The sequence below is a fragment of the Armigeres subalbatus genome, chromosome 1 (genome assembly GCF_024139115.2).
Source record: "Armigeres subalbatus isolate Guangzhou_Male chromosome 1, GZ_Asu_2, whole genome shotgun sequence".
NCBI classification, from domain to species: domain Eukaryota; kingdom Metazoa; phylum Arthropoda; class Insecta; order Diptera; family Culicidae; genus Armigeres; species Armigeres subalbatus.
In genome coordinates, this window is record NC_085139.1 from 118503595 (window position 1) to 118529352 (window position 25758).

General features: G+C 38.2%; 1 protein-coding gene across 4 annotated transcripts in view; it reads left to right on the forward strand.

Annotated features, from left to right (window-relative positions):
* LOC134205031 (protein roadkill) overlaps window positions 1-25758 on the forward strand; it is a 551615-nt gene that overhangs the window by 407232 nt on the left and 118625 nt on the right. For 2 of the 4 annotated variants that reach the window (XM_062679895.1, XM_062679896.1), the window contains exons 1-2: window positions 20175-21000; window positions 21668-21821. In XM_062679895.1, the coding sequence (XP_062535879.1) occupies window positions 20954-21000; window positions 21668-21821 (201 nt within the window). In that variant the 5' untranslated portion in view covers window positions 20175-20953. Of the gene's footprint in view, window positions 1-20174; window positions 21001-21667; window positions 21822-25758 lie in introns of those variants that run through there. The other 2 variants (XM_062679898.1, XM_062679897.1) reach the window with 1 other exon arrangement.

The window sequence follows — 25758 nt, forward strand, 5'->3', positions numbered from 1 at the left end:
AAATCAATTTACTCTTGTTTTCAATTAGCATTCAATAAAAAAAACTCTGTCATATGTCGCATTACTTACCAAAAAAACAGATAAAAACAAATAGAAACACAATTCCATATCCCAAGATAATTGTAGAAATGCAGCGGTGTTTTCGGTTTCAGGTAACAACGAGAGTCGAACCAACAATCCTTTCTTCCTTATATAAGGACGTAGCCGGCGCCGTTATTGACTGAAAATATATGAACTTCCGAAACGTGCGTACATTGAGAATGGACAGTGATTCAGTGGCATTGATTCAGTTTACGAATGTTAAACGAAACGTGCGTACATTGAGAATGGACAGTGATTCAGTGGCATTGATTCAGTTTACGAATGTTAAACAACCATTATAAAATTTTCTTATCATCGATTTTTTTTTCTTAAAAGAGAATCATCATTTCGACCAGAACTCGTACAGAATGAACACTTAACTCTAGCATTCGACAACGGACAGTACATTTCCCCAACAATCAATACCAGTGTAAAATTTGCGCTTTATGAAAAGTTTTCTCATTTCCAGGGCGGGAATTGAACCCGTATTCCAGAATTTATGCATCGGCGCGACCATTATTAATTTATTTATTCAGATTAAGGCCGAAGTGACCTGTGCGGTATATAAGAATCTTCTCCATTCGGCTCGGTCCATGGCTACACGTCGCCAACCATGCAGTCTGCGGAGGGTCCGCAAGTCATCTTCCACCTGATCGATCCACCTTGCCCGCTGCGCACCTCGCCTTCTTGTGCCTGTCGGATCGTTGTCGAGAACCATTTTCACCGGGTTACTGTCCGACATTCTGGCTATGTGCCCGCCCCACCGCAGTCGTCCGATATTCGCGGTGTAAACGATGGATGGTTCTCCCAGCAGCTCATGTAACTCGTGGTTCATTCGCCTCCTCCACGTACCGTCCGCTATCTGCATCCCACCATAGATGGTACGCCGCACTTTCCTTTCGAAAACTCCAAGTGCGCGTTGGTCCTCCACGAGCATCGTCCAGGTTTCGTGTCCGTAGAGGACTACCGGTCTAATGAGCGTTTTGTAAATTGTCGGTTTGGTACGGCGGCGAACTCTATTCGATCGGAGCGTCTTGCGGAGTCCAAAGTACGTACGATTTCCAGCCACTATGCGTTTCCGAATTTCTCTGCTGGTATCATTTTCGGCAGTCACTAGTGAGCCCAAGTACACAGTCGGCGCGACCATGATGCCTTAAATTCACGAAATACGTACACGCTAACTGAGTATATGATAAACTAACTATGATAAAATACCTCAGTCTCGATTATTTGGTTTTGGAGACAAAGGTGTTTTTTTTTGCACAGCTGTGTAAACCACATTAAAATGCACGAGTTAGGGACAAAAGGATAAAACATCAAAAGGGACAGAAGGTCAAAAGGGACTAATGATCGAAATAGACTTTCTTCTTCCTTTTTTTCTTCAAAATTATTTCTTCTACCGGTTCCATTCCATTGAAAGTATTGTTTATAAGGAACGTTTGTAACATTTCTTGTGGAATGACCTCTATTTTGTACTTTTTCACGAGCTTCAAACGTTTCTAAAACCCTTCGCAAGGGGCACGCACAATCTGCATGGGCATTTCGTTCCAGATTTTGAGAATTAATTCTTGAACTGGTCGAAGTTGCTGACCTTGTATTCGTACAGCTTTATCATAATAAAGGACCAAACAATAATGTTAAGAGGGTTCAAATCCCGGAAGCTGGGAGGTCGCAAAATTTTGTCCAAAAGTCGATGAAATTGTCCACACATTAGGCTTAAATCGCATTTTCCGTCCCCAAAACCGCATCGCAATCGTCCCCAAAACCTCAGTTTTATGATACGCCACAATGATTTTCACCATTAAAAACGGCTATTTACGATGCCCCAATACATTTTTCAACGCGCATAATAAACAAACAAGTAACAGAATGTCAACACCACACACATCCGTCAGCGTTTATATAGCACTAACGTTGACACCAATACTAATGCAGAATATGTACATTGGCCATACAAACACAATGATCAAACATTTATATTCGAACTTATTGAACACCCTGTATATAACTCTATATGTAGACGATGAATCAGAAGGATTTAATTTTGATTGTTACGCCCTTTTCAAATGTTGGTTCAGATTTTATCTTTATTATTATTCAATTTTTTCTACTTGAACCCTAATCCAAAAAAAAGTAAATACTCGTGGCCTAAGTAACATTTTCTTCGTAGTACAAAGGACAATCGCTTTACGATGGCAAAATGTTGGCGTTTGTATTGGAATCACAAGCGCGCGTCGACACTGAAAGACACTGCATTAAATTTATTCCCATGGTGACTGAAGAAAATTAGATTGCAAATGCACTTAATTGGAAATAAATCTATTCTTTTCAGATCCACAATTTTATACAAAATAAAGTTGATCTGAGAGTAAAAAGTATGTACAAAACACAATCACTAGACGACAACTGAAAGTTCAATCGTTACGATGTCGTCGGTAGCGGAATCACAAGCGTGCGGCGGAGGTAGACGCTGCAGTAAATTAATTCGTATTGATCAGAATTTTAAACCAACCCCATGGCAAGAGACACTTCTCAGCATAGCAAACATCCTCAACAAGTCATGTCAAGCATGAGTGCTGCGAAGCACTGCACAAAAATAGCATGTTTATAAGCAACTGCAATTTATCAAAATTGTTCTGTGATACATTTATATCGAATTTGCATATAAATAATGAATATAATACCAATTATGTTTATTGTATTGATTCATATGACATTTGGTAGTCTTAATGAATATGCAATACATCCGGAGCGAGGAAATTAGTTACAAAAATTGAATTCTTGTAGCGCTTGATTGCACCTGTTGAGTCAGTTTGTTTCGAAAGTGTATTAGGGTAAAATGCCCAATAGTGGACCCCCTAGTAGCGAAATTTTGCTCTTTTTGTCATAAAGAGTAGAAATTTTCAACATATTAATTCTGCTTGACATCTAATACCAAGTCCTGCATCTCCTCTTCACGATACATACATAAAACACTCAAATACACGACGTTATTCGTTGAAATTAACATTTTAAAGTCTGACTGAATTCGCCCTATAGTAGACCCCCTGGGGGTCCATAATAGGAATTTGCTTCCCTATAGTCGACACTTCATTTGATTTTTATGTTCCGTTTCGGGACGTTCTTCTTCCCTATTATGGACCCCCCAAAATATTCCTATAATGGACACTCTCGTGTTTATTTTTTATGGAATTGTAAAAAATCATTTAATTTTACTTTCCATAGCATTTCCAATGCATGTAATCAAATCATAGGACTGTAAGGTAGGTTCTCCCGATTGAATTTCATAGCAAAATGTTAACATTGTGCTGTAATAATGCAAAATGGCTAGAGGGTCCACTATTGGTTGGGGGTCCACTATCGGGCACTTTACCCTATTGTTCATCATAAAATAACATAATTTCTATGATTAAAATATTCAGATTGAACCAAAACAAACAATAATCAAAACACATGTTTTTGTTTTTGCTCAATGGCAGCGGACGGTATTGAGTTACCGTCCGTGGCCATGGTGAACCAGATCATGTTATTGCGAGAAGTTTGACAAAATCGAATCGAGTTCCGCAAACGTCAAATTACTATTTGTACGAGATGTAAATGTAGACATTTTTGAAAAAAAATATAATACTTTTAAAGCATTTCATCATATATCTCAAATTATCTCAAAATCACGAAATATCAACAATTTTCGAACAGTGCACACCACCATGTGGGGTTTCCCACGCTTAGTCTTCTTCATCTTTGTTGTTCCGCAAAATTAGTTTTTTCTCTCCTCGCAATATTTTAATGACTGAATCACCGTCTTCGACCAGAGGTCGCACAGACTGAACACTTAACCCGAGTAGACGAAAATAGCTCATTAATATCAAATGTTGATAAGATAGCAAAATGAGATATTGATATGATTGATATAAGAGATAAAATATCAGACGACAATATCTATATTTTGCACTAAAATATCATGAGGAGATCAAGTTATGCTATTTGTAAGAAGTGATCAATATCATGTGCCATTAGTTTGTTCTTATCCATAGCAAATCTTGATATTCAAATGATATTTCAGTGCAAATTTTTGATATTATTGCCTGTTCTTTTATCTCTTATATCAATCAAGTCCATATCATGTTTTGTTATTCTGTTCATGACTTCTGCCCGGGAACATCTAGCATGAGACAACGGACAGGACATTCACACAACAACCAGTGGACCAGTGGAGATTTTTTCGCTTTTACGAAAAGTTTTCTCCTTACCGGGGCGGGAATCGAACCCACACTCCACAGCCCATGCGTCTAGACGATTGATGTCGCTAACCACACGGCCACGAAGCCCACTCAAACTCTTTATGGTAGTACAAAGCAAAGCTCGAGAGCAAAACGATAAGTCGTTTTGATGTTGTGAAATCGCCGAATATGATTACTTAATTTGATATCTTTTTGGTTCCGATAACAAAATAAGTACACAGTTTGATGTTAGATCATACAATTTAGAAATCTACAACAAAATGAGATCAAAATATGTAATCAATCATGATGATTCATATTTGAAAACAAATTATGATTTCAATTTGATGTCAAAATCAAAATATGTTTTCTATATGCTCTCATTATGTTTTCAGACTTTGCTCGGGCAGGGTGTCAGGGTCGTGTTTTATACAAAAGAGTGTTAATTTGAGAGGAATTTCCTTCGAAGCATAATGAATGCAGTCGTATCCAAGGGGCCATCCAGAAACCACGTGGTCATATTTTTGAAGATTTTTAACCCCCCCCTCCCCCCATGTGGCTTATCGTGGTCAATTGGCAGACCCCCCCTCCCCCCCCTATGACCACGTGGTTTTTTTTCCAGTACAAAAATTAAAAAAAAACCGTATGTAACTAAAACATATGGTTAATCCGATCAATTTTGAAGATGGACAATTTCAATTGATTCAAAATCAAACTAAACCCAGCATGGAAATTATAAATTTTCATGAAGTCGAAAATTTTGATGATGTTATCATGTTGTAATGTGTATCAGGTATTAGGATATCTAGAACTCGCACACCTCCAATGCATCAGGAGGGTACAAAAAAATGTGGACTCGCGAAAATCTTATTAAAATTTCGAGAAAAATTTATAATGGTTTAGAAATTTTCCAAAAAATTCTCATACCTTTAATTTTTTTTTAAATTTTTTATTAGTGTTTTTTTTTAAATAACTATAAAGTTCATCACTGAATATCCCTATAGATTCCTTAGAGTATTTGGGACCTTCCATAGCTCTGGAGCTACTGTAAATTCTTAAGATATTAACCTCAGCGAAGAATCTGAGCTACAACGAAAAGTTTATCAGAGAATCATAAAGTTAATATGTAATCTTAGAGATGCAAATAAAACCTCCTACTGTTGTTTCTTTTGAGTAGCATTTCTATTTTTTCTCTACTAAAGAGATTTTCAATCCAGAGCTGGCTCTCTCAAAATTTATAATTCTTCATTGAAATTTTGATATCGACTCGTAGAAGCCAATGATGCCATACTATAAATATTTTCTCGGTCACTCTGATGGTTCTTTCGAATAATTTCCCAAGGAACTTCTATTCCACATCTCGAATATGCTTCAATCAATGGTCCTTTCATAAGCGAATGAATGTATTATAGGCCAATTATTATTTTGGAGTTCGGATCATTCGATTTATCCAATTAACCAACTTATGAATGATGTATGATATAATATCCCAGTAGGTCCATTGGGTTGATATGACTTCAATTATTATTTATACAAGCTACTACAGACTTTTTAGCTTATACAAAACGACCTGGAAGTCGTAATGTTTGAACTACTTGATCATTCAAGTCCAGTTCAAACAGTTTGCGAACAATCCTAGTCATTGTCATTGTGCAACTTGATGTTGATATAATATTAGGTACCTTGTCTCTTGGATCTCATGTTAATGGAAATTAGAATCATATGCTTATTTCATCGGATTGGATATATACCGATGATGAGAACATTGCAAATTTTGATTGATCTGGTAGATTCGTGGGCAGAACTTGAGACCATTTTGAAGTACCTTGAGCATCTCGTATTCCTGAATATTAATCACTGGCTTAACGTTCAGGATGGCCCATCTTATCTGACCACCCATCTATACAGAATGATTCAAACATTTAAACTTTATTTACATGCTCTTAGAATCGAAATCTTTCGAATGTTTCGGATATCTGAGCTTTCATGGTCAGTCAAATTTGAGCTCCCATATTTTTTCTGTGAAGCCAATATCTAGATGAACAATTATACTAAAGAAAATGGCGGCCTAGCACTCTTTTGTGATTTTATAGACAATCTTAAACGCTGGGCATATATGACCCATCATTCCTGAAAGGGTTGAGATTTGTTTTGGAATTCAATTTCATTCGTTATTAGTGTTATAATTTTTTAGCCTAGATTTATTTAGGAATTGGAGTGTCTTTTCTGGAACACTGCCACTTTTTTTTCATATCGCAGGAATCTCCTTAGTTCTAAGACCCTTTTATGAATTTAAAAAGCATTTATCTAGAATTTCATGTTGATTTTTTAAATGCAAGCTTCATTACCTTTTTCATGCGCACTACTAGAATTTTGTGAATTTTCAAAATCCTGGGCAACTTTAATGAATCTTCAAAGGAAATTCTTCTAAATTTCCTATGGGGTTTTTTTCGTTTTCCAAAAGAAATTCTTAGAAACTTTCAGCAGTTTTTTTATTTTCCAAAAGAAATTATTCGGAATATGCCAAAATATTTCCGATGAAAATTCCTAAGATTTTCCAGTAGAAAATCGAAAAAAGTTCATTTGAAACACCAATTCCCGAGGAAATTCCGAAGTTTTTTTACAAGTGGAAATAAAAAGGTTGTACTTTTGCAGCATTTCCAGTAGGAATTCCTTTAAAAATAAATCAAAATTTTAAAGATTTTCTAATGTGAAAATTCCTTAAACTTTCTAAACCATTTCCTGTGCATCTTTGCATGGTAAAAATTTAAAGCAATGTTTAGCTAAACCTACAAAGAAATCAAAATGACATCCCGAAGAAGAATGAATTCCCGATGAAATTTTGGTATGATTTCTGGTTCAAATTAAAAAAACATGAACCTTGAGAATTTTAAAGATTTATACTTTGAAAATCCAAAGAATTTTTTGAAGATAATGCATAGACTCTTCCGTGGAAATTCTAAATAATGCCTCGAATAAAAAATACTTGGAAAATTAAAAAAAATGTGATAGAATTCACAAAGAGCTTAAAAAGTTATTCCGAAAAATTTTCATTTCAAAATTCCAAAATTGAAAAAAAAAATCAACGGAAATATCAAAGTGTTTCATGTGGCATTGGCTCCATATTCCAACTGGAAGTTGGTCTGCTTTTAAACTTAGTATATTCTATAAGCATTTCCTCAGTTATAAATTGAAAGCTTTTATATGCCAGCCATTGCACGATTATATATCTTGTATAGCAAGCACGATGGATACACTATACCTAGGGTGTCGAGAATGTTTCCCACCCGAAAACATCCTAGACAGGAACGAGAATCGAACTCGTCATCTCAGGATTGGCAATCCTCGCAAGGCTAACTGAAGACTGAACATTTTGAAGTGCACTCCTTAAAATGTTCGAAAAACTACTTTTGTAAATGAAGAAGAATTTCTGGTGAAGATTCGGAAGAACTTATCGAAGAAATACATTAATTTTTCGGAATTTACACTGGAGATGTTTTGTTTTTTTTATTATCAATTTGTAGCAAAATTTCCAAGCTAAATTTTTCAGAGAGAATTGTTCAAAAAAAATTCAGGATTATCAGGATTGTATAAAGTAATGTCAAAGTTTTTACGGGAAATTTCTTTACTTGATTTTTCCACAAGAAATTCTTTTGAATTTTTCTTCTTAAGATTTTTTCTTGGATTATTGTAAAAACATGAACATTTTTCAAAATTGTAGCTGCAGTCCGCTGATGCAAAAGTGTCGGCGGCATGATGCCAAAAACCATCTGCGGGGGAATTTAAAAAAAATATTTTTCCATTTTTCCTTTCCAAAATTTTTTTGTGGAAATTGAGACTGAATGGCAACCTGTTTTTTCGTTTATTTTTGTATGGATATAGGATCTTAGGCTAAGATATATCAAATAATGCAGATATGCATCGGCGTTGCGACCGACGCTGCGTTATCAATTTTTCTCGATGCACACCTACGTCTTTTTAACGCTGAGTAGCGTTTTTTCAACGCTGCGTGCACGTGGCGTTGAAAAAACGCAGGTGTGCATCGGTGCGGCGACGCTGCGTTACCGCTTTTCCCGATGCACACATGCGTCCTTTTAACACCGTGTACACGCAGCGTTGAAAAGACGCTACGTGGGCATCGGGCCTCAGATGCGCTTTGCGTTTAATGATTAAATCATTGAATTTTAATGATTTGTATTTTTTACACCGCTATTGTTATTCATCAAAAGTTGTTCGTGTAAAAAAAAACCACGTGGTTCGAGAGCAACACCCCCCCCTCCCCCCATGTGGCTTATCGTGGTCATTTTCCAAACCCCCCTCCCCCCATATATGACCACGTGGTTTCTGGACGGCCCCCAAAATAAAATAAAATAAAATCATAAAATCTGAAGGGTTGTGTACAAGACATGATCGCGCGGCATAAACTTCGCAAAGCAATTCAGTGAAATAGAAATTAAATTAAAAATTTCGGCTCCGAAATGTTATTACGGTACCTTTTCTTTGGAATTCATGGCTCTTTGAAGATTTGTTAATACAAGTGGAGCAGTATTGTATGTGTCACCAAAAAAAACTGAGCATTTTTTTTATGCTTTTTGCCTTTCTCGTACACTAAGTGTACGTAAAGGCTATAATATTGCTTCAAAAACAAAATTTTGATAGGAGGCCCGGAGGACCGATTTTTATATACCGATCGACTCAGCTCGACGAATTGAGGTGATGTCTGTATGTGTGTATGTATGTATGTGTGTGTGTGTGTGTATGTGTGTATGTGTACACATTTTGTAGACACACTTTTTTTAACTTCCCATTGTGCGATTTGCACACAACAAGTTGCAGACAGCGCGGAATTCAGTCCCATAGTTTGCTATTGGAAATTAGATCAATAGCTCATCGCAATCCGGAGTTATGGCCAAAAATGCGTATAAAAAAAATAGCAAAATGTTCTCAACTGAATACACCTAGATTCGAACGTCTGACCTCTGGGGTGGAAGGCGCTTGCCATACCACAAAACTATCGGAACACACATGGTATGAGTAAACCGAAGTCGTACAGTATTTATCAAATTAGTATGTGTGCATTTCTTTTCAAAGCCACAGAGTTCACTCTGCTAGGGTAACGGTGCCAATATTGGAAGTATTATTGAATCAATGAAAGAAAATATATATTTGATAATTCGAAATTGATAGTTTTAATGCATTAACAAATAGACAAACTTTGAATTTGCTAGAAATGAAATTGGATTCATTTCGTCTTAATAATTAATCTAAATTTCTTGGAGGTAAAATGAGCTCCACTATACTGCCGTCGCAAGCGTAATCGTCCAATATTGATTTTGCATGGAAGAAAATATGGAACAGTTACGCTTGCGGCGGCAGTATATAGGTAGGAAAACCAATTTGTTGGAGAAATTATTGTTTTCAATTAATATTCATAATGGCACAATTACAACGTGTCGCTTCAAGTAAAGCAAACGTTAAGTAATGCAATGATGAACAATATTATTAAGACCCCATTGTCTCCACTGAGGCCATGATCGCCTTATAAGTGTTTATTTGGGTAACCTTTAACGAAAAGAAATGTGTTCAATAATTAATAACGTTTCTCTTTACTAAACGTAATCAGGCCCATTTTTTCTATTATTTTGCTATCATGCGCTCGCATACCCTACATACGAGTTCGATCAGCGGCGTTCAATCAGCGTATGGGAGCGCAGCTGATGTGCGTGAGGACGCTATGCAAGCACAATTCGGCGGAAGCGAACGGCACTGCATTCGCTTCATTCGCTTGCCGTCGGATGAATATCGCAGAAGGAAGCATCACCAACACACCGCATGGCCCTGACGAAAGCGAGTAAACAAAATGGGGGCCGGATGATGCCTTTTTATTTCACCCGGCAAGGGATATAAGACGTCAATTTTAAAATGGTTGTTAAAACGTTAAAACACATTTTAACCGAAAATAGTTGGATTTTTCAGGTTCGAAATTTAATTTACTTTTAGATTGGCAACACGAAAGCATAGCCTAGCATATGTGATTGTACAAATCGTGGGTGGCTATACAATGCTCAATTGAGCAATCTACTGTATATTGTCGCAAATTGGTACTTGGGATTAGTACCTTTTCCTATACAGTAGCAGTTGTATACCTGGCCACGTCCTTACAATCACGGAAGGAAGGGAAGGAATGTTAGTTCAACATCTACTAGTGAAGATGCAGGGAACCCTTACTACCTTCATAGATGTCTCGGGAAGGAAAATTTGTGTTAGTGGGAAAGGTGAATAATAGGGAGCTCTATTCGACAATATAGAGCGTTTGTCAATAACAGTATATGCTGTAAAAATAATAAAATATATTCATCAATTTACTTACGAACCGTCCTAAGGAAAAACAAAACAAAACACAAAATTTCGGCAAATCGCGCGATCGTTCCGCCGTCCGAAACAAGAGCCAACTCGCACTGCACTAATTAACTTTATTACCGACCGCGCAATGCAAAACACAAAATTTCGGCAAATCGCGTGATCGTTCTGCCGTCCGAAACAAGAGCCAACTCGCACTGAACTAATTAACTTTATTACCGGCCGCGCAATGCAAAACACAAAATTTCGGCAAACCGCGCGATCGTTCCGCCGTCCGAAACAAGAGCCAACACGCACTGCACTAATTAACTTTATTACCGGCCGCGCAATGCAAAACACAAAATTTCGGCAAATCGCGCGATTGTTCTGCCGTCCGAAACAAGAGCCAACACGCACTGAACTGGTTAACTTTATTACCGGCCGCGCAATGCAAAACACAAAATTTCGGCAAATCGCGCGATCGTCCCGCCGTCCGAAACAAGAGCCAACTCGCACTGCCACTTTTAGATTGGCAACACGAAAGTCTAATTATTTCGATTAAACAACATGTGTAGATATGTAGCCTGATGATGTAGCCTTAGATTTGACGAATCGATGTTCTAATCTTTGTTTACAAACGCAGAGAATTCGTTTTAAAAATTTGGTATTGAGTTATAGAAAATAAAAATTGTTTAAAGTTCATTGGTATTATACTAGAAAATATGTTTTTGAAAAAAAAAAGAATAGAGCCGAACGAGCGTTGATCATAAGACTCTCTGAGTGAGAGCCTAGAACGTTACCCCTCAGCTATCTTTACTTCTTGAAAGATTGGTGATCGAAGTATAACAGGTTATACGCAATTTGCACTGATCATCTGCTGCTTGTGCATTCGTGCGGCAACGCACCGGCTGCTGTGTTTAGGTTCCGTGGCATATTTAAATCATCTGACGTTGAAAAACATATACGATTGAGTTTACGTCATGTGCTTTTGTGTCAATTCATTCAGATAAGTCACCTAATATTCATAGTGTTTTGGTGTGCAGGGAAGCAACATCAATTTCAATATTTAATTTGAATCCACCAATCCAATCCATATTGGCACAGTATATGTAAAACATGGATGGTCTAACAATTAGTTTGTAAATAAAACAAATTATTTTAGTAAATGGTTTTGATTTTCTATAAATATTAATTTAGTATTATTCCTACCTTTTCGCTTGCATACCTTCTGTGTGGTTTTTGAAAGTTAATTAATTCATGCTATACATGAGTCCTAAATCTTGGACTTCGCTAGACCAATTAATTGTAACATTCATATAGTGACAACATATCTGTTTGAAGATTTCAAATAGCACTGGGATTATGTGGGAGAATCTGAGTTTCGGAAGGATTCGGAGAAAATTTTTCATTCTTGCAAGTCAATGAAAATGTATCCAAACTTTTCTACAATCCAAACATGTTTTGGATCATGTAGTAATCTAAATTCGATCATTTAGTTTCTCGATGACTCATTCCAGAGGTTAAATTTCAAAACGTGTTTTATGGTGGACTTCTGGTGCGAATATTTTTCGACAGCTCTGTCCTACAGTTTATTGTATTAATTTAATTAATAACAGAGATGAAACACTAGCTTGTAATAACTTATACTGTTAATAACATTATTTTTTTATTAGTTATTATTAGTCAGTATAAGTAAACAAAATGGGGGCCGGATGATGCTTTTTTATTTCACTCGGCAAGGGATGTAGGGCGTCAATTTTAAAATGATAATTAAAACGTTAAAACACATTTTAGCCGAAAATAGTTTGATTTTTCGGGTTCGAAAATTAATTTTCTCTTAGATTGGTAACATGAAAGTTTCATTATTTCGATTAAAAGCCATGTAGGCTACATATCTACACTACAAGGATGTTTTCGATCATTTAGTAATCAGCGTTCAATCATTTAGTAGTTTGTCAATAACACATTCCAGAGGCTAGATTTCAAAATGTGTAGTATGGTGGACTGCTAATTCAAAGGTTTATCTACAACTCTGCCTAACAGTTCGATGTTTCAATTATACTGGTAATAGAGCTATAGAGCTAGTAGCAGTAGCTTATACTGAATGATTGGAATTTTGTTATCATTTGGTATAAGTCACTGCAACTAACACTGTAACTCCTTCAATGGTGGAATTGAAACATCGATATATTAGGCAGATATATAGAAAAACCTTCGCATCAGAAGTCCACCGTATAACACATTTTGGAATTCAGCCTCTGGAATGAGTTATAGACAAACTACTAAATGATCGAACGCAGATTACTAAATGATCGATAACATCCTTGTGTGTCTAACATATAGGTAAATACTTCGGCTAGCTGTTGGTGGTGTTGGATTGCATGGGAGTGCTCTCGTCTCTCAGACTTGACAAATCGATGTTTTAATCTTTGTTTAAAAAATGCAGATAAGTCGTTTTAAAAATTTGGTATTGAGCTATGGAAAAAAAATGAATAAAATTTATTGGTATTAACTAAAAAATGTTTAAATTTAACATTAAACAAAAGAGAGTCAGGATGAGCATCGAACATAGACCCGCTGAGTGACAGCCTAAAGCGTTACCCCTTGGCTCTCTCCGCTTCTTAGATACGTGATGATCGAAGTATAACAGGTTATACTCAATTTGCACTGATCATCGGTTGCTTGTACATTCGTGCGGCAACGCACCTGTGGCTGTGTTTAGGTTCCGTGGCATATTTAAATCATCTGACGTTGAAAAACATATACGATTGAGTTTACGTCATGTGCTTTTGTGTCATAATGTCAGATGTCAGATATGTCACCTAATATTCATAATGTTTTGGTGTGCATGGAAGCAACTTCAGAATCAATTTCAACATTTGATTTGAATTCACTGTAATGCATTCTTCCTGGCGTTGCAGCAAATAATTCATATTGGCACAGTATATGTAAAACATGGCTGGGCTAACAATTAGTTTGAAAATAAAACAATTTATTTTAGTAAATGGTTTTGATGTTCTATAAATTTTAACTAACTATAATCGTACCTTTTCGTTTGCATACCTTCTGTGTTTTTGATAGTTAATTAATTCATGCTATACATGAATCCTAAATCTTGGACTTCACGAGACCAATTAATTGGAAACCCATTCATTGCGACAACATATCTGTTTGAAGATTTCAAATAGCACTCGGATTATGTGGGAGAAGCTGAGAAATGCCGAAATGCTCTCTATATGAAGAAAAGCAACCCTAGTAGAATTCTTCTAAGACTTTATTAAGTCGGATCAAAATCGTAAATCTTAATTGAAAAGTGGTTAAATGGCATTGACAAAAGCGGAACTGCTCATCAGCAAAAAATGAATTCTTATCTATATGATGAAGAATCATACTATTTCAGAAGGTGCCAGAAGCCTAAGCTGGATTCTGACTTCAAAACAGAAAAAGTTTGTCAATTGACCAAAATTATGGATCATATCACCGAAGTTATGGATCATAATCACGATAAAAATTGCGCAAAATTGTATTTTTTTTTTATTAAATGTAGTTTTCTATGAATAATTTTCCAAACATTTATGGATCATTTGTCATACGTTCATGGGAAAATAGCAGGAATGATATTGTTTTTCTTGATCATGTTTAAAGGTACATACTTATTTTACAATTATTTGATATATTTTTTTTTAGCTTAGTTATGCTTAGTTATGGATCTTAAAATTATTCTTTATGGATAAGCCTGAGCTATTTTTTGGATTTGAGGTAGCGTTTTATGGAACATTCTGATGTTATTTATGGATCGTTTTTGTGCATTTAACGGTACAAAGTAAGGGCTGCCATAAACAAATTTGAAAAATAAGATCTATTTAGTGTTATATTAGACTTTTCTAATATGTTTGTCAACCAATTTGAACGAGCGAGAAAGGCATCATCACCGCTAGGTGGATTAATCAGGGTTTTTTAGTTTTATTTTGAACCAAGTATAGGGGAAGAGGTTCGGTTGGCACCGTTCGGTTATGGGCACCGCTACGTATCTTTTGACAGATAACAGATGCTGTCATTCTGACAACCGTCATTTGTTTGCTATAGTAACAAGATGTTTTGTGTTCAATATCAAACCAAATAGACATCTCTACATTGAACTACAAACAAATCAATTTTTTTACAAGAAATGCAATACGATAGTTTTTTTTTTATCTTTTTCAACGTATCATAAATTAAAGTGATTAAATTAAAAACATTAGTTCCAATGCGTATTTATACTGTAAATTTAATCTATTTTGAGGATCAATATCAATTGCCATCAAAATTTGAGTTTTTTTTTCTTCACATTCTTCACATTTAGGAAGGTTTGTTTTCAATATCCTCCCTAATGCACGAGAAAGGCATGATCACTGCTAGGTGGATTGATCTGAATTTTTTAGTGCCTCCTGGCTATTAGAATAAACAAATTATTCCTTTTCTTTAAATCTAGGTGGTTTTGATTCTTTCTTCTTTATTTTTTGCCGAGTTTTTAAGGGTGCCTACAACCGAACCACAAAGTTGAAATGTCCAAGAACGTCGAATATGCGAAATTGTCAATAAAATGTCGGCATATGATCAAGTAGGACCAAAGTTATAGACCAAAGACAAAAAGAAGCCCACAACCGAGCTTCCTCCCCTATTTTTTATATAAGAAACGTACACTAGGGTCGCTTTTTAGGCGAGTAGATTTCATCAATTTCTTGGTTCTTCTCAATTTTCATAACAGTTCAAATATCGTCTGATTTTTCTTAGATTTTTCGTAGAATTTTCAAGGGATCAATTCAATGTTCCATTAAATCCATCCATACTCCAAAGGTCAAAAACGATCCAAAACAAAATCCGCATGGGAGTCTTTCATAAATTTGTATGGATAATTTAATTTGTTTGTATGAACCGTAACGGTTTGTCAGACTTGGTGTATATTTTTCGAATAGCCCTGTTCCTTACAAAAACGTGACCGAAAATGCAAAAACGATGGGCAAACCGTTTTCGAGTTAAACTCTTCTTGGAAACATAGGGTACCGGCTGTATTTTAGGCCGGGCTCATATTTTGGACCACCTAGCTGAATTTTGCATTTATATCACACAAAACTAAATAAAACATGCAACATTTAATTTTTACTGCAAAAAAACTATCCATAAGGTTTTGTTTTTTATAAAATATAGCAATTATTAAGAATATTTTTACGCATTTACCCATTCCGGCTGGATTGGACCAAAACCAAGAAGTCAACTTTCAAAAGCTGTAAGTTTATTTGTACATAGATTTAAAACATGCGAATGATGTTGTTGACTTATTGAAACCTAATTGAAGCAGTTTCATATCTCGAGCATTGTAAGTTAAAAACAATATTTTAAGGCATGTCCAAAATAGGTTCATTTTTCATTGAATCGAACATATTTTCGACATATCTTCTTTTTAAATTAAACCTACAAGTAATTGTTTTCATTATTTCCATACGAAAATAGTTTTTTAAAAAGCTCCATGACAAGAACCAATCTTTGCTAGAGCTCTCCGTCCGTGCTGCTTGCCAATGCAACAGAGTTCCGCGTTCTACGATTATGTTTCGTTTAGAAAAAGTATGTGCAAGGAGCAAGGAAGAACCGGGCAACCCACTACTATCAATGACGCAAATCAGATCTGGTAAACTACATAAAAATATGGCAGGGTAGGAGTGACCAGGCCATGTGCCGCACGTTTGTTTTGCATTAATGATGCTGTACCGAGTGGTACTGACATTGTTATTAGTTTCAATACCCTTAGCTAGTAGATATTGTTCTAAGCATTTGAGTGCTTATCAAGGACTTAACAAGGATTAACAAAGATAAAAATGCCGAAAATGCTGGAGATCTCTAATTTAATCTAATAGTAACATAACTTTGCAAGCAATACAAAATTATTCGAGTGGTCCAAAATATGTTCAATGGGTTATCCGAAATAAAAACAGGTGGCCCAAAATAAAATCTAACATATCTTCAGAATTTATGATAGTTTGGTTCTTTCGGTGGGATTTACAACATTTTTACCTACAAATCCTACCTAGCATTCACCACTTTTTAGTTGCATAGGGAATTGATCAAGAACTATGTCAAATTCTAACTTTTATTCGAAAAATAGTTCGGCCATCTCCTAAAGTGGTCCAAAATACCTCCCTTACCCTACAAATTGTTTTATATTAGGTTCTTTTCAAAGGTCAAAATGGCGAACCAATGCACTATGGTCCAGGATACAGTTTTACGCGAAAACTTGTTCTACAAAGTTGTTAGAAATAGTAAAGCCATCATTATGGTGCTACCAAAAAATAGGCCATTAACATAAAAAATGAAAAAAGTTGCATCTTTTTTGAGCTCTAAAAATCACCCGAAGACGACTTTTTCAAGAAATCTAAAACAAGATACACCCTAATCCAATTAGGTAAAATTGCTCTAAATCAGCCAACTTAAAAGCTACAGAAAAAGCTTTTTTAGCCAAATTTATTGGAATAAGCCGCACTACAACTTTGTAGTACATAACATGTCAGTATTTCAAGAAATAATTTATTGGTAGCATCATAATGATGGCCTTACTATTTCGAACAATTTTGTAGAACAACACTTTTTTCTAAAAAATATAGCTTTGGCGTAAAATGCATCTTTCTGCGTAAATCTGTATCCTGGACCATAGTGCAATGATGCAAATTGAGTTTTGTAGTCAAGAAAAAAACTATGCGCAAAATTTCAACCAAAAAAAAACTACTCGTCAGAAAACTTTCGGCAAAAATGGAAGTTTTTGGATTTTTAATGAAATTTTCTGATTTTTTTTTAAGAAATGTTTGGAATATACTGGCACAAATTTAGAAATTTTATTAAAATTTCGCTCACTTATATTTTTTGAACTTTAAAAACAATAAGTACATAAAGTTTTGTGGTTTTTGAAAAGTTTTGGAATTCTTTAATGAAATTTTTTGTTAAATGTTCGATTTTTTGACGAAATTTTTAACGTTTTTGTCATTGAATTGTCAATATTGTTTCTCTCGTAATACAAAGTTGTACCGAAAGACTATAATAGGATTACTCCAAAAATGAACTTTTGATAAAAGGCTCGGAGACCCACACTGTTGTATACTGATCGACTCAGCTCGACGAACCGAGGTGATGTCTGTTTGTGTGTATGTATGTGTGTGTGTACAAATTTTGTAGACACACTTTTTGGAAATTAGCATTACCCGATTAATTCACACAAGTTGTATTCGACGGGGAATGCGGTCCCATTGTTTGCTATTGAAAATCGCCCTATCGGAAAATGCATTTCGGAATTGTTGAAAAATCATTGTTTTTTCCCAAGGGTCCCCCCTTGATAAAAAAAGTTTCAAAATCGATTTTTTTAGAAAATGGTGGCAATGCGTAGTAATTAATGCGAAATGATAAAAAAAATACGATCTATTATCCTAAAGTGCTTTTTTTACCTTTCTTATGTGATTTTTTCAATACATTTTTACGATGCACGAGAAGGCATCATCACCGCTAGGTGGAATAATCTGAGTTTTTGTAATTACAGTGTTGACCCGATTTTGCCACTCCCCAATTTTGTTTACCCCCGATTTTGTGTACCACCGATTTTATCACGTTTTCGACCCGATTTTGCCACCCCAAAATTTTTTGTCATACTTTTTATTTTCGTAAATAATACCACAAACAACATTGATTTTCATGAAATAACTTTCACCATCGGTAGTTTATTACGAACGACTTATGAGTACCTGGGAAATATTCTATAAGCAATTTCAACAAGAAATAAAGGGTACCGTTCACGTATTTGGCCTTTCCAAGGCATAAAATGATTCATGTTTGTGAAACAAATTAAAAAATTGAAAATATTTTTATTTTTCAATTACGTCACATACCCTGTTTTATCACCCCAAAATTCCCCCGGGGGGTGATAAAATCGGGATATTACTGTATAACCGATTTTTCTTAAATAAAATTAAGTTGTTTTTTCCATATTTTTTTTCTTATATTTTGGAACTTTTGATGAAATTTTTGATGAGGGCTTCTCTGGGCTAGTTACACAATATATAAATTCATCCATATTGTTGGCATTGAAAGTTTTCAATAACCTTGGAAGTACATCTAGTGTAACATTTAAGGATCAATAAAATTGGTGATGCGTTTCTTTGTTTCAAAATAAGATGAATTTGTCATGAAAATGCGAATAGTTCTCTCATAACACTAACTACCATAATCAATAAGTTTGCAAAATCCTAGAAGAAGAAGACAATAAAAAATATGCTAAGACAGACTGTTGTTTTATTCACATATTATTAATAAATAAACGCCTGTGGTACATCTCATCAACTCCTAGCTGGCAATCTATGTATCTCCATTTCATTGTGAGACCCAACAAACAATTGCATTTCATTTTGGACCCACCAAGTAGGCGGATTGGCTCAGATAAAATTCGTAGAATATTCAATTCATAAAAAGGGAGATGATTTGGTTGGAAAGAATTACCACGATTATTCAATTGAATATCCATTTTTACATGGTGTTGAATATCTAATAGTATTTGCTGTGTATTTTGCCTCATAGATATCTTGGAAACATTCAAATCATTTAACGACTAGACAAGCAAAAGTAGTAACTCGATGGAAATCCCCTTTCATGACCGTTGATACTTTTGTATATCTTTTCGGGTTGTGTTAACCGACAAATTATTTCACGTCCCACAGCTAGAACGTAAAGGAACGCCACAAGCAAATTTATTATCATTAGCGATGTATGAACGTGCTAATACAATGCTCGCACCGATGGGTACAATTGAGCGGAGTCACCTTGCCCTATCGATGCGATGGAGTAGCGGTAGTCGATCACCTGTTGTCTGCGCGTCGCTAGTCACACGGGCTGGCTGCCCAATGAATGGATGAGCTCCAGCGCACCACGGGCAATGGCGACGGTGATTGATTGCCGTGATAGGAACGGGTGGGCGTTAGAACGTTTAGCCAAATTAATCCATATGTATTGCGATGACGGTTAAGATGAGACGGTGGTAATGATGATGACGGTTTACGATGATGGGGGTGCACATCAGTGTGTTAGCGAGAACCTAAAGAGAACGTTACAATTCACGATAAACGTGTGCGAAGCGTGTGTAAGAGAACAGAAAGAGCTGGCGAGAGCGGCACTACTGTTTCGTATGGTACACACTCTAAAGATTCGTCACAAATCTCGTATGCTACAGAAAAAGCTTATAATTAGACTGTTTTGATCGATAGGAAGTCACCTTTCATTAATTAAACAGTGACGGTAGTAATAATGTAATGTTAAATCCATTTAGCTAGTACGCCTGTTGTGTAAATATCGCAAAGCTCTCAAGAGCACCCGTGTCTAACGTGCCATGCGTGGAGGAGCGAGAGCATAAAATGTGCGGCGATAATGGAGAGAGAACGCGTGAGAGAGAGAGAATTGGTCAGCTTGCCTGTGATCTGCTATGGATGGCAGCAGTGGCAGGCCAACGCAAACCTGCTCAACGTCGACCAGAGGCAGTCTTGAGGTGTTGGTGTGCGCGCTTCGACATACAAAATACTCGGCCCCGTTTTCTCGTCGGTCGGTTCTCGGCGTTTTTTGGGGTGACTTCCTCTTCAGGTTTTTTATTACTACATTTGGTTTTATTTGCTTTATCAAGAAACAAAATTGTACGTGCGGTTGGCGACGGTCCGAGATCTCGGTTTTGGCAAAACGATTTCTGCAGTCAGAAGTGTTCGCACGCGGCGGAGTAAAGCGGTGAACTGCATGTTTGAAGTTAAACTGGTATAGTCTACGGTGCTGTAGTGCATGCATAGTGAATGTGTTGATGGAAGATACTTGCGGTGAAAAGAGCGATTTCTTGGGAAAGTACAGATTCGTGTGATGTGCGGGGGTTCAGTGCTGGGTGTCAATGTGTTCGACTGAAGAGGAAATATTATATGTTTGCCCCTCTTCGAAGCCAGTTTCTGTGTCATTTAATAAGGGTCACCACCAACGGCAGCAACAGCCAACATCATCGGCAACGGCAATCACCAGTGGTTTGAGGTGGTAGGAAAACAGTGAAACCGTGTCAGAGAAGTAACGAAGAAGGAGGTGGAGGAAGAAAAAACGAAGAGAAGACGTAGAGTGAGAGAGTTTGAGCGAGTGTAGTTTAAGATACGGTGAAACCAGGGGAACAGAAGAACAGGGTGATAGATGGCAAGAGCTTAATTCACGCACGGATTCACAAGTTCTCACATGTCGTCGCACCGTTGTTGTAGATTGCACGTGTTGTCGCAACTGTTGTCTAGATGACGTCCGCTGACGATTCCAGTTGGCTTAGCTATTACACTGTGAGGTACGGAAACTAGAAACTACATTAATTACGTTCACGCGGCTAGGTTGAAGGGTTCAAGGACGTTGACCTGATTCATTGAAACAGATACTCGACACCGTTGCCGTCTAAATCGTTCTGACCAAGGGCATCCTCTCTAAGCGCTAATAAATTATTTCGAGTTGCTCTCACAACCTTGATGTTGTTTCTAATGCAAACAGCCTTCAACTCTCCAAAATCAATAAAATAAAAAAAAATGTATGATTTTGGTTGTGGCCCCAGCCGAGCTACAGCAGCAGCCAATATGAATGTGGATGGAAATGAAACGAGCCGTCAGAAGGACAGGCAAAACATTAAAGAATTGGTTTTCTTTCTTGTCTTCTCATATCATCGGGCCAAACGATGATCCTTTGCTCGCCTCCAGTCTCTCGGGATTGGGAAAGCAGCTGTCGGTTTTTTCCGCTCCCTACGATTCATAAAAGTCTGTCAATAAATGATTAGCCACGGAGATCTTCTACTTTGGTGGTCCTGTGGCTGTGGGTCGAGCACCCGAGGGAGGTCTCTTTGCTGCAACGTCATGCATGAATCCTCCCTAGGTTCTTTACTATAGTGGGGGCACAAAATGCTTCAAATTATGATTCATGAATCAAAATTTCTAACATAATGTTTCTTTTTTTTACCTTTTTTTTAGATTGCCGGTAGTGAGTGACTGTCCGGCGGGGCAGACGGCTAGGGTCACCTCCAACCTGCACTCTTCCAGCAGCACAATGGCAGTTAGCCGAGTGCCATCACCCCCTTTGCCAGAGGTCAACACACCGGTTGCAGAAAATTGGTGTTATACTCAGGTAAGTTCAGACGCGTCCAGCATTACTTATAAGAACGACGGTGCGAAATGTAGTCGGTAGGTGAGGTCGATTTGAGGGGCAGCCTCGACACAGTCGTTGCTCCGTTTTAAGCAGCTTTGCACATTTTGGAAAGGAGTTCGCCTCATTCAAGGAAGAACATCGCACCCCACAGTCTTGAGTCTCCAACAACATCAAAACAGCACACAGAACACCACCGCGCACACACTTGTACGGTGGAGGTTGGTGCTGCACGACTGACAGTTCCGCACTCTCGCATACTCCATTACGTACGTTGACCTCGCCGCCAGAGCCTCTGCACCGCAGCCACCACCCTCACTTCTTTGCATCTGCTCACGGCTCTCCCGAGCGCACGCTCTCTGCTTGCGACGCGTCGCGTACGCTCTTCTTTTTGGTTCTCCTTTTTGATACTCTTTCGATGCGTTGTATTTTGTATTTCTACATGCGTGTTCTATAACCCCAGCCACCACCGGTCTTCCCCACAGCCAACGAGCTTGCTCAACACGCATCGCTTTATATTTTGTCGGACGATCGGTGATGGACCTCTTCATCGCGAGAGTCATCGCACTGCGTCCCCTTGCATTCCGTCTGCATGCTGGTGATGACGGTCTCGCTACTTATTCGCCGGTCCCCGACCGACGATGCATCTTCGCCAGTTAACTGCGGTTGTAGTAATTCTCGGTAATATCGCTGTTTATTTATATTCCACGCATCGCCAAGCCGCCGCATGCCGCATCTAGCTTTCTCTCAACTGGTTGAATCGCTGCGGCGGTGACAACTTACACGACCCATTTGGACACCACTAGAGCCCGTTGGTCGCGAAGGGGCTGAGAGAGGGTTCGACAGCAGCCTCGCGGCACAAACAAGAGTGCGAATCTTCTGTCGTCTAGGAGTTGATGAGTTACTCGATGCTGGCTAATGAAGGGGAACAAGTTCCTACTTCTACTTCTTCGCCGAGCTAATCAATCGCACCCGGAGTCACACGCACGGTCTTTTGGGCAAACCGAGGTTGTCTTTCAACGGTAGGGAAGCTGCTGTTTTAGACCTCATTAAATCAATCATTCTAGCAACCACGACACTAGCAGCAACTTTCTCGTTTGCCTGACGTCGATTATAGCGGATAACGACAACGATTGATGTGTCTATGTTTGAGCAGTCGAAATTTAATCCAAAGCATGTTAGACTGTCACGGAACAGCGAAGTCTGAGATCGGGTTAAAACAATTTAGTCCCGTTAGATGATCTGTTTAGTTGATTGAAGAACTGTCATAGAAATCAGATGCGATTTCCATATAAGGTCCACCAGTTAGAGCCATTCGTTAACGTAGACTAAAATTTGACACAGTTTGGTTTTCTAAAATTGCATCTTCCTTTTAACCCTGTCCTTCCCACGACTTTCTTATAGGATTTCAATAGGAAGGAATCACTTTTGAGAAAAATGCTAGAACAAAAGTGATTTGACATAGCTGAAATTATCAGAAAACGAAAAACAAGTTTTTGATTGTAAATCAATAGTTGCTTGATTGTTTTCAATAGTTTTCCCGTTTTCGCACAAAATTGATCATATAAGACGTTTAATAGAACCATGGAAATGTGCTAAATATTTCTTTTCGTTGTTGAAACAACTCGACCAAACTAGGAAGGTACAACATTGATTAGAGCTCTACAGCTACTACCATGGGAAGAAAAGGGTTAAATGTAAACTTAGAAAATTGAAACAATTTGATGATAATTGTTTCAAAAGAAATCTTAAGACTGAGCCTAAATAGACTCAAGAATTCTAGGTCAAATATGTTTTACTTGAATACATCTTTTTACTCCAGTTACATGGGAGTTGCGATTTTGATTGTAGAACAGCGGTTCTCAACCTGAGTTACGTGTACCCTGGGGGTACCTTCCTTGGCCCCAGAGGGTACCTCGGACAAAAATTCGTAATGATGTATGTATTACAATTACAAGCAAAACTTATTGATAAAGTTTTGAAAATTGCATTTTTTTTTATTTCAAAGCTTTGTTTTGGTGGTCATTAAATCAAAGCTAATTGAATCCTGCCCTCCCAAAGAGCACAGAAGGGATGACGAAACGTCGATTGAATTAATTTTGAAAATTTTTAATACAACTCTGCCTGATTGAAAAAAAAGTTGAATAACATGTTAAGATTATGCTTTTGTAGTGAAATCTCTAGCCTTCATTTGAGATGTATGAAGGCTTTTTTCGAAAAGTTCAGTTGCTTTGTTGCAAGAGGATTGAAAAATCCTCGTACGCTACAGGAGCCTCCTTCTACGCTTATCTAAAACCTCCTTCCAAGCAGCTGGGAAGCCTTCTTTTTAAGAGGCTGGGAAGCCTTCTTCGAAGAGGCTCGGAAGCCTCCTTTCAAGAGGCTCGGAAGTTTCCTTTTAAGAAGCGTGGAAACCTCCTTTCAAGAAACTCGGAAGTCTCCTTAAGAGGCTCGGAACCCTCCTTTTAAAAGGCTCGGATCCCTCCTTTTAAAAAGGCATGGAAGCCTCCTTTTAAGAGGCTCGGAAGCCTCCTTTAAAGAGGCTCGGAAGCCTCCTTTTTAGGGGCTCGGAAGCCTTCTTTTAAGAGGCTAGGAAGCCTCTTTTTAAGAGGCTAGGAAGCCTCTTTTTAATTGGCTCGGAATCTTGCTTTTAAGAGGGTTGGAAGCCTCCTTTCAAGAGGCTCGGAAGCCTCCTTTCAAGAGGCTCGGAAGCCTCCTTTCAAGAGGCTCGGAAGCCTCCTTTCAAGAGGCTCGGAAGCCTCCTTTCAAGAGGCTCGGAAGCCTCCTTTCAAGAGGCTCGGAAGCCTCCTTTCAAGAGGCTCGGAAGCCTCCTTTCAAGAGGCTCAGAAGCCTCCTTTCAAGAGGCTCAGAGCCTCCTTTCAAGAGGCTCAGAAGCCTCCTTTAAAGAGGCTCGAAAGCCTCCTTTCAAGAGGCTCAGAAGCCTCCTTTCAAGAGGCTCAGAAGCCTCCTTTCAAGAGGCTCGGAAGCCTCCTTTCAAGAGGCTCGGAAGCCTCCTTTCAAGAGGCTCGGTAGCCTCCTTTCAAGAGGCTCGGTAGCCTCCTTTCAAGAGGCTCGGTAGCCTCCTTTCAAGAGGCTCGGTAGCCTCCTTTCAAGAGGCTCAGAAGCCTCCTTTCAAGAGGCTCAGAAGCCTCCTTTCAAGAGGCTCGGAAACCTCCTTTCGAGAGGCTCGGAAACCTTCTTTCAAGAGGCTCCGAAGCCTACTTTCAAGAGGCTCGGAAGCCTCCTTTCAAGAGGCTCGGTAGCCTCCCTTCAAGAGGCTCGGAACCCTTCTTTCAAGAGGCTCGGAATCCTTCTTTCAAGAGGCTCGATAGCTTCCTTTCAAGAAGCACGGAAGCCTCCTTTCAAGAGGGTCAGAAGCCTACTTTCAAGAGGCTCAGAAGCCTCCTTTCAAGAGGCTCAGGCCTCCTTTCAAGAGTCTCAGGCCTCCTTTCAAGAGGCTCAGGCCTCCTTTCAAGAGGCTCAGGCCTCCTTTCAAGAGGCTCAGAAGCCTCCTTTCAAGAGGCTCAGGAAGCCTCCTTTCAAGAGGCTCAGAGCCTCCTTTCAAGAGGCTCAGAAGCCTCCTTTCAAGAGGCTCAGAAGCCTCCTTTCAAGAGGCTCAGAGCCTCCTTTCAAGAGGCTCAGAAGCCTGCTTTCAAGAGGCTAGGAAGCCTCCTTTCAAGAGGCTCAGAAGCCTCATTTCAAGAGACTCAGAAGCCTCCTATCAAGAGGCTCAGGAAGCATCCTTTCAAGAGGCTCAGGAAGCCTCCTTTCGAGAGGCTCAGAAGCCTCCTTTCAAGAGGCTCAGAAGCCTCCTTTCAAGAGGCTCGGAAGCCTCCTTTCAAGAGGCTCGGAAGCCTCCTTTCAAGAGGCTCGGAAGCCTCCTTTCAAGAGGCTCGGAAGCCTCATTTCAAGAGACTCGGAA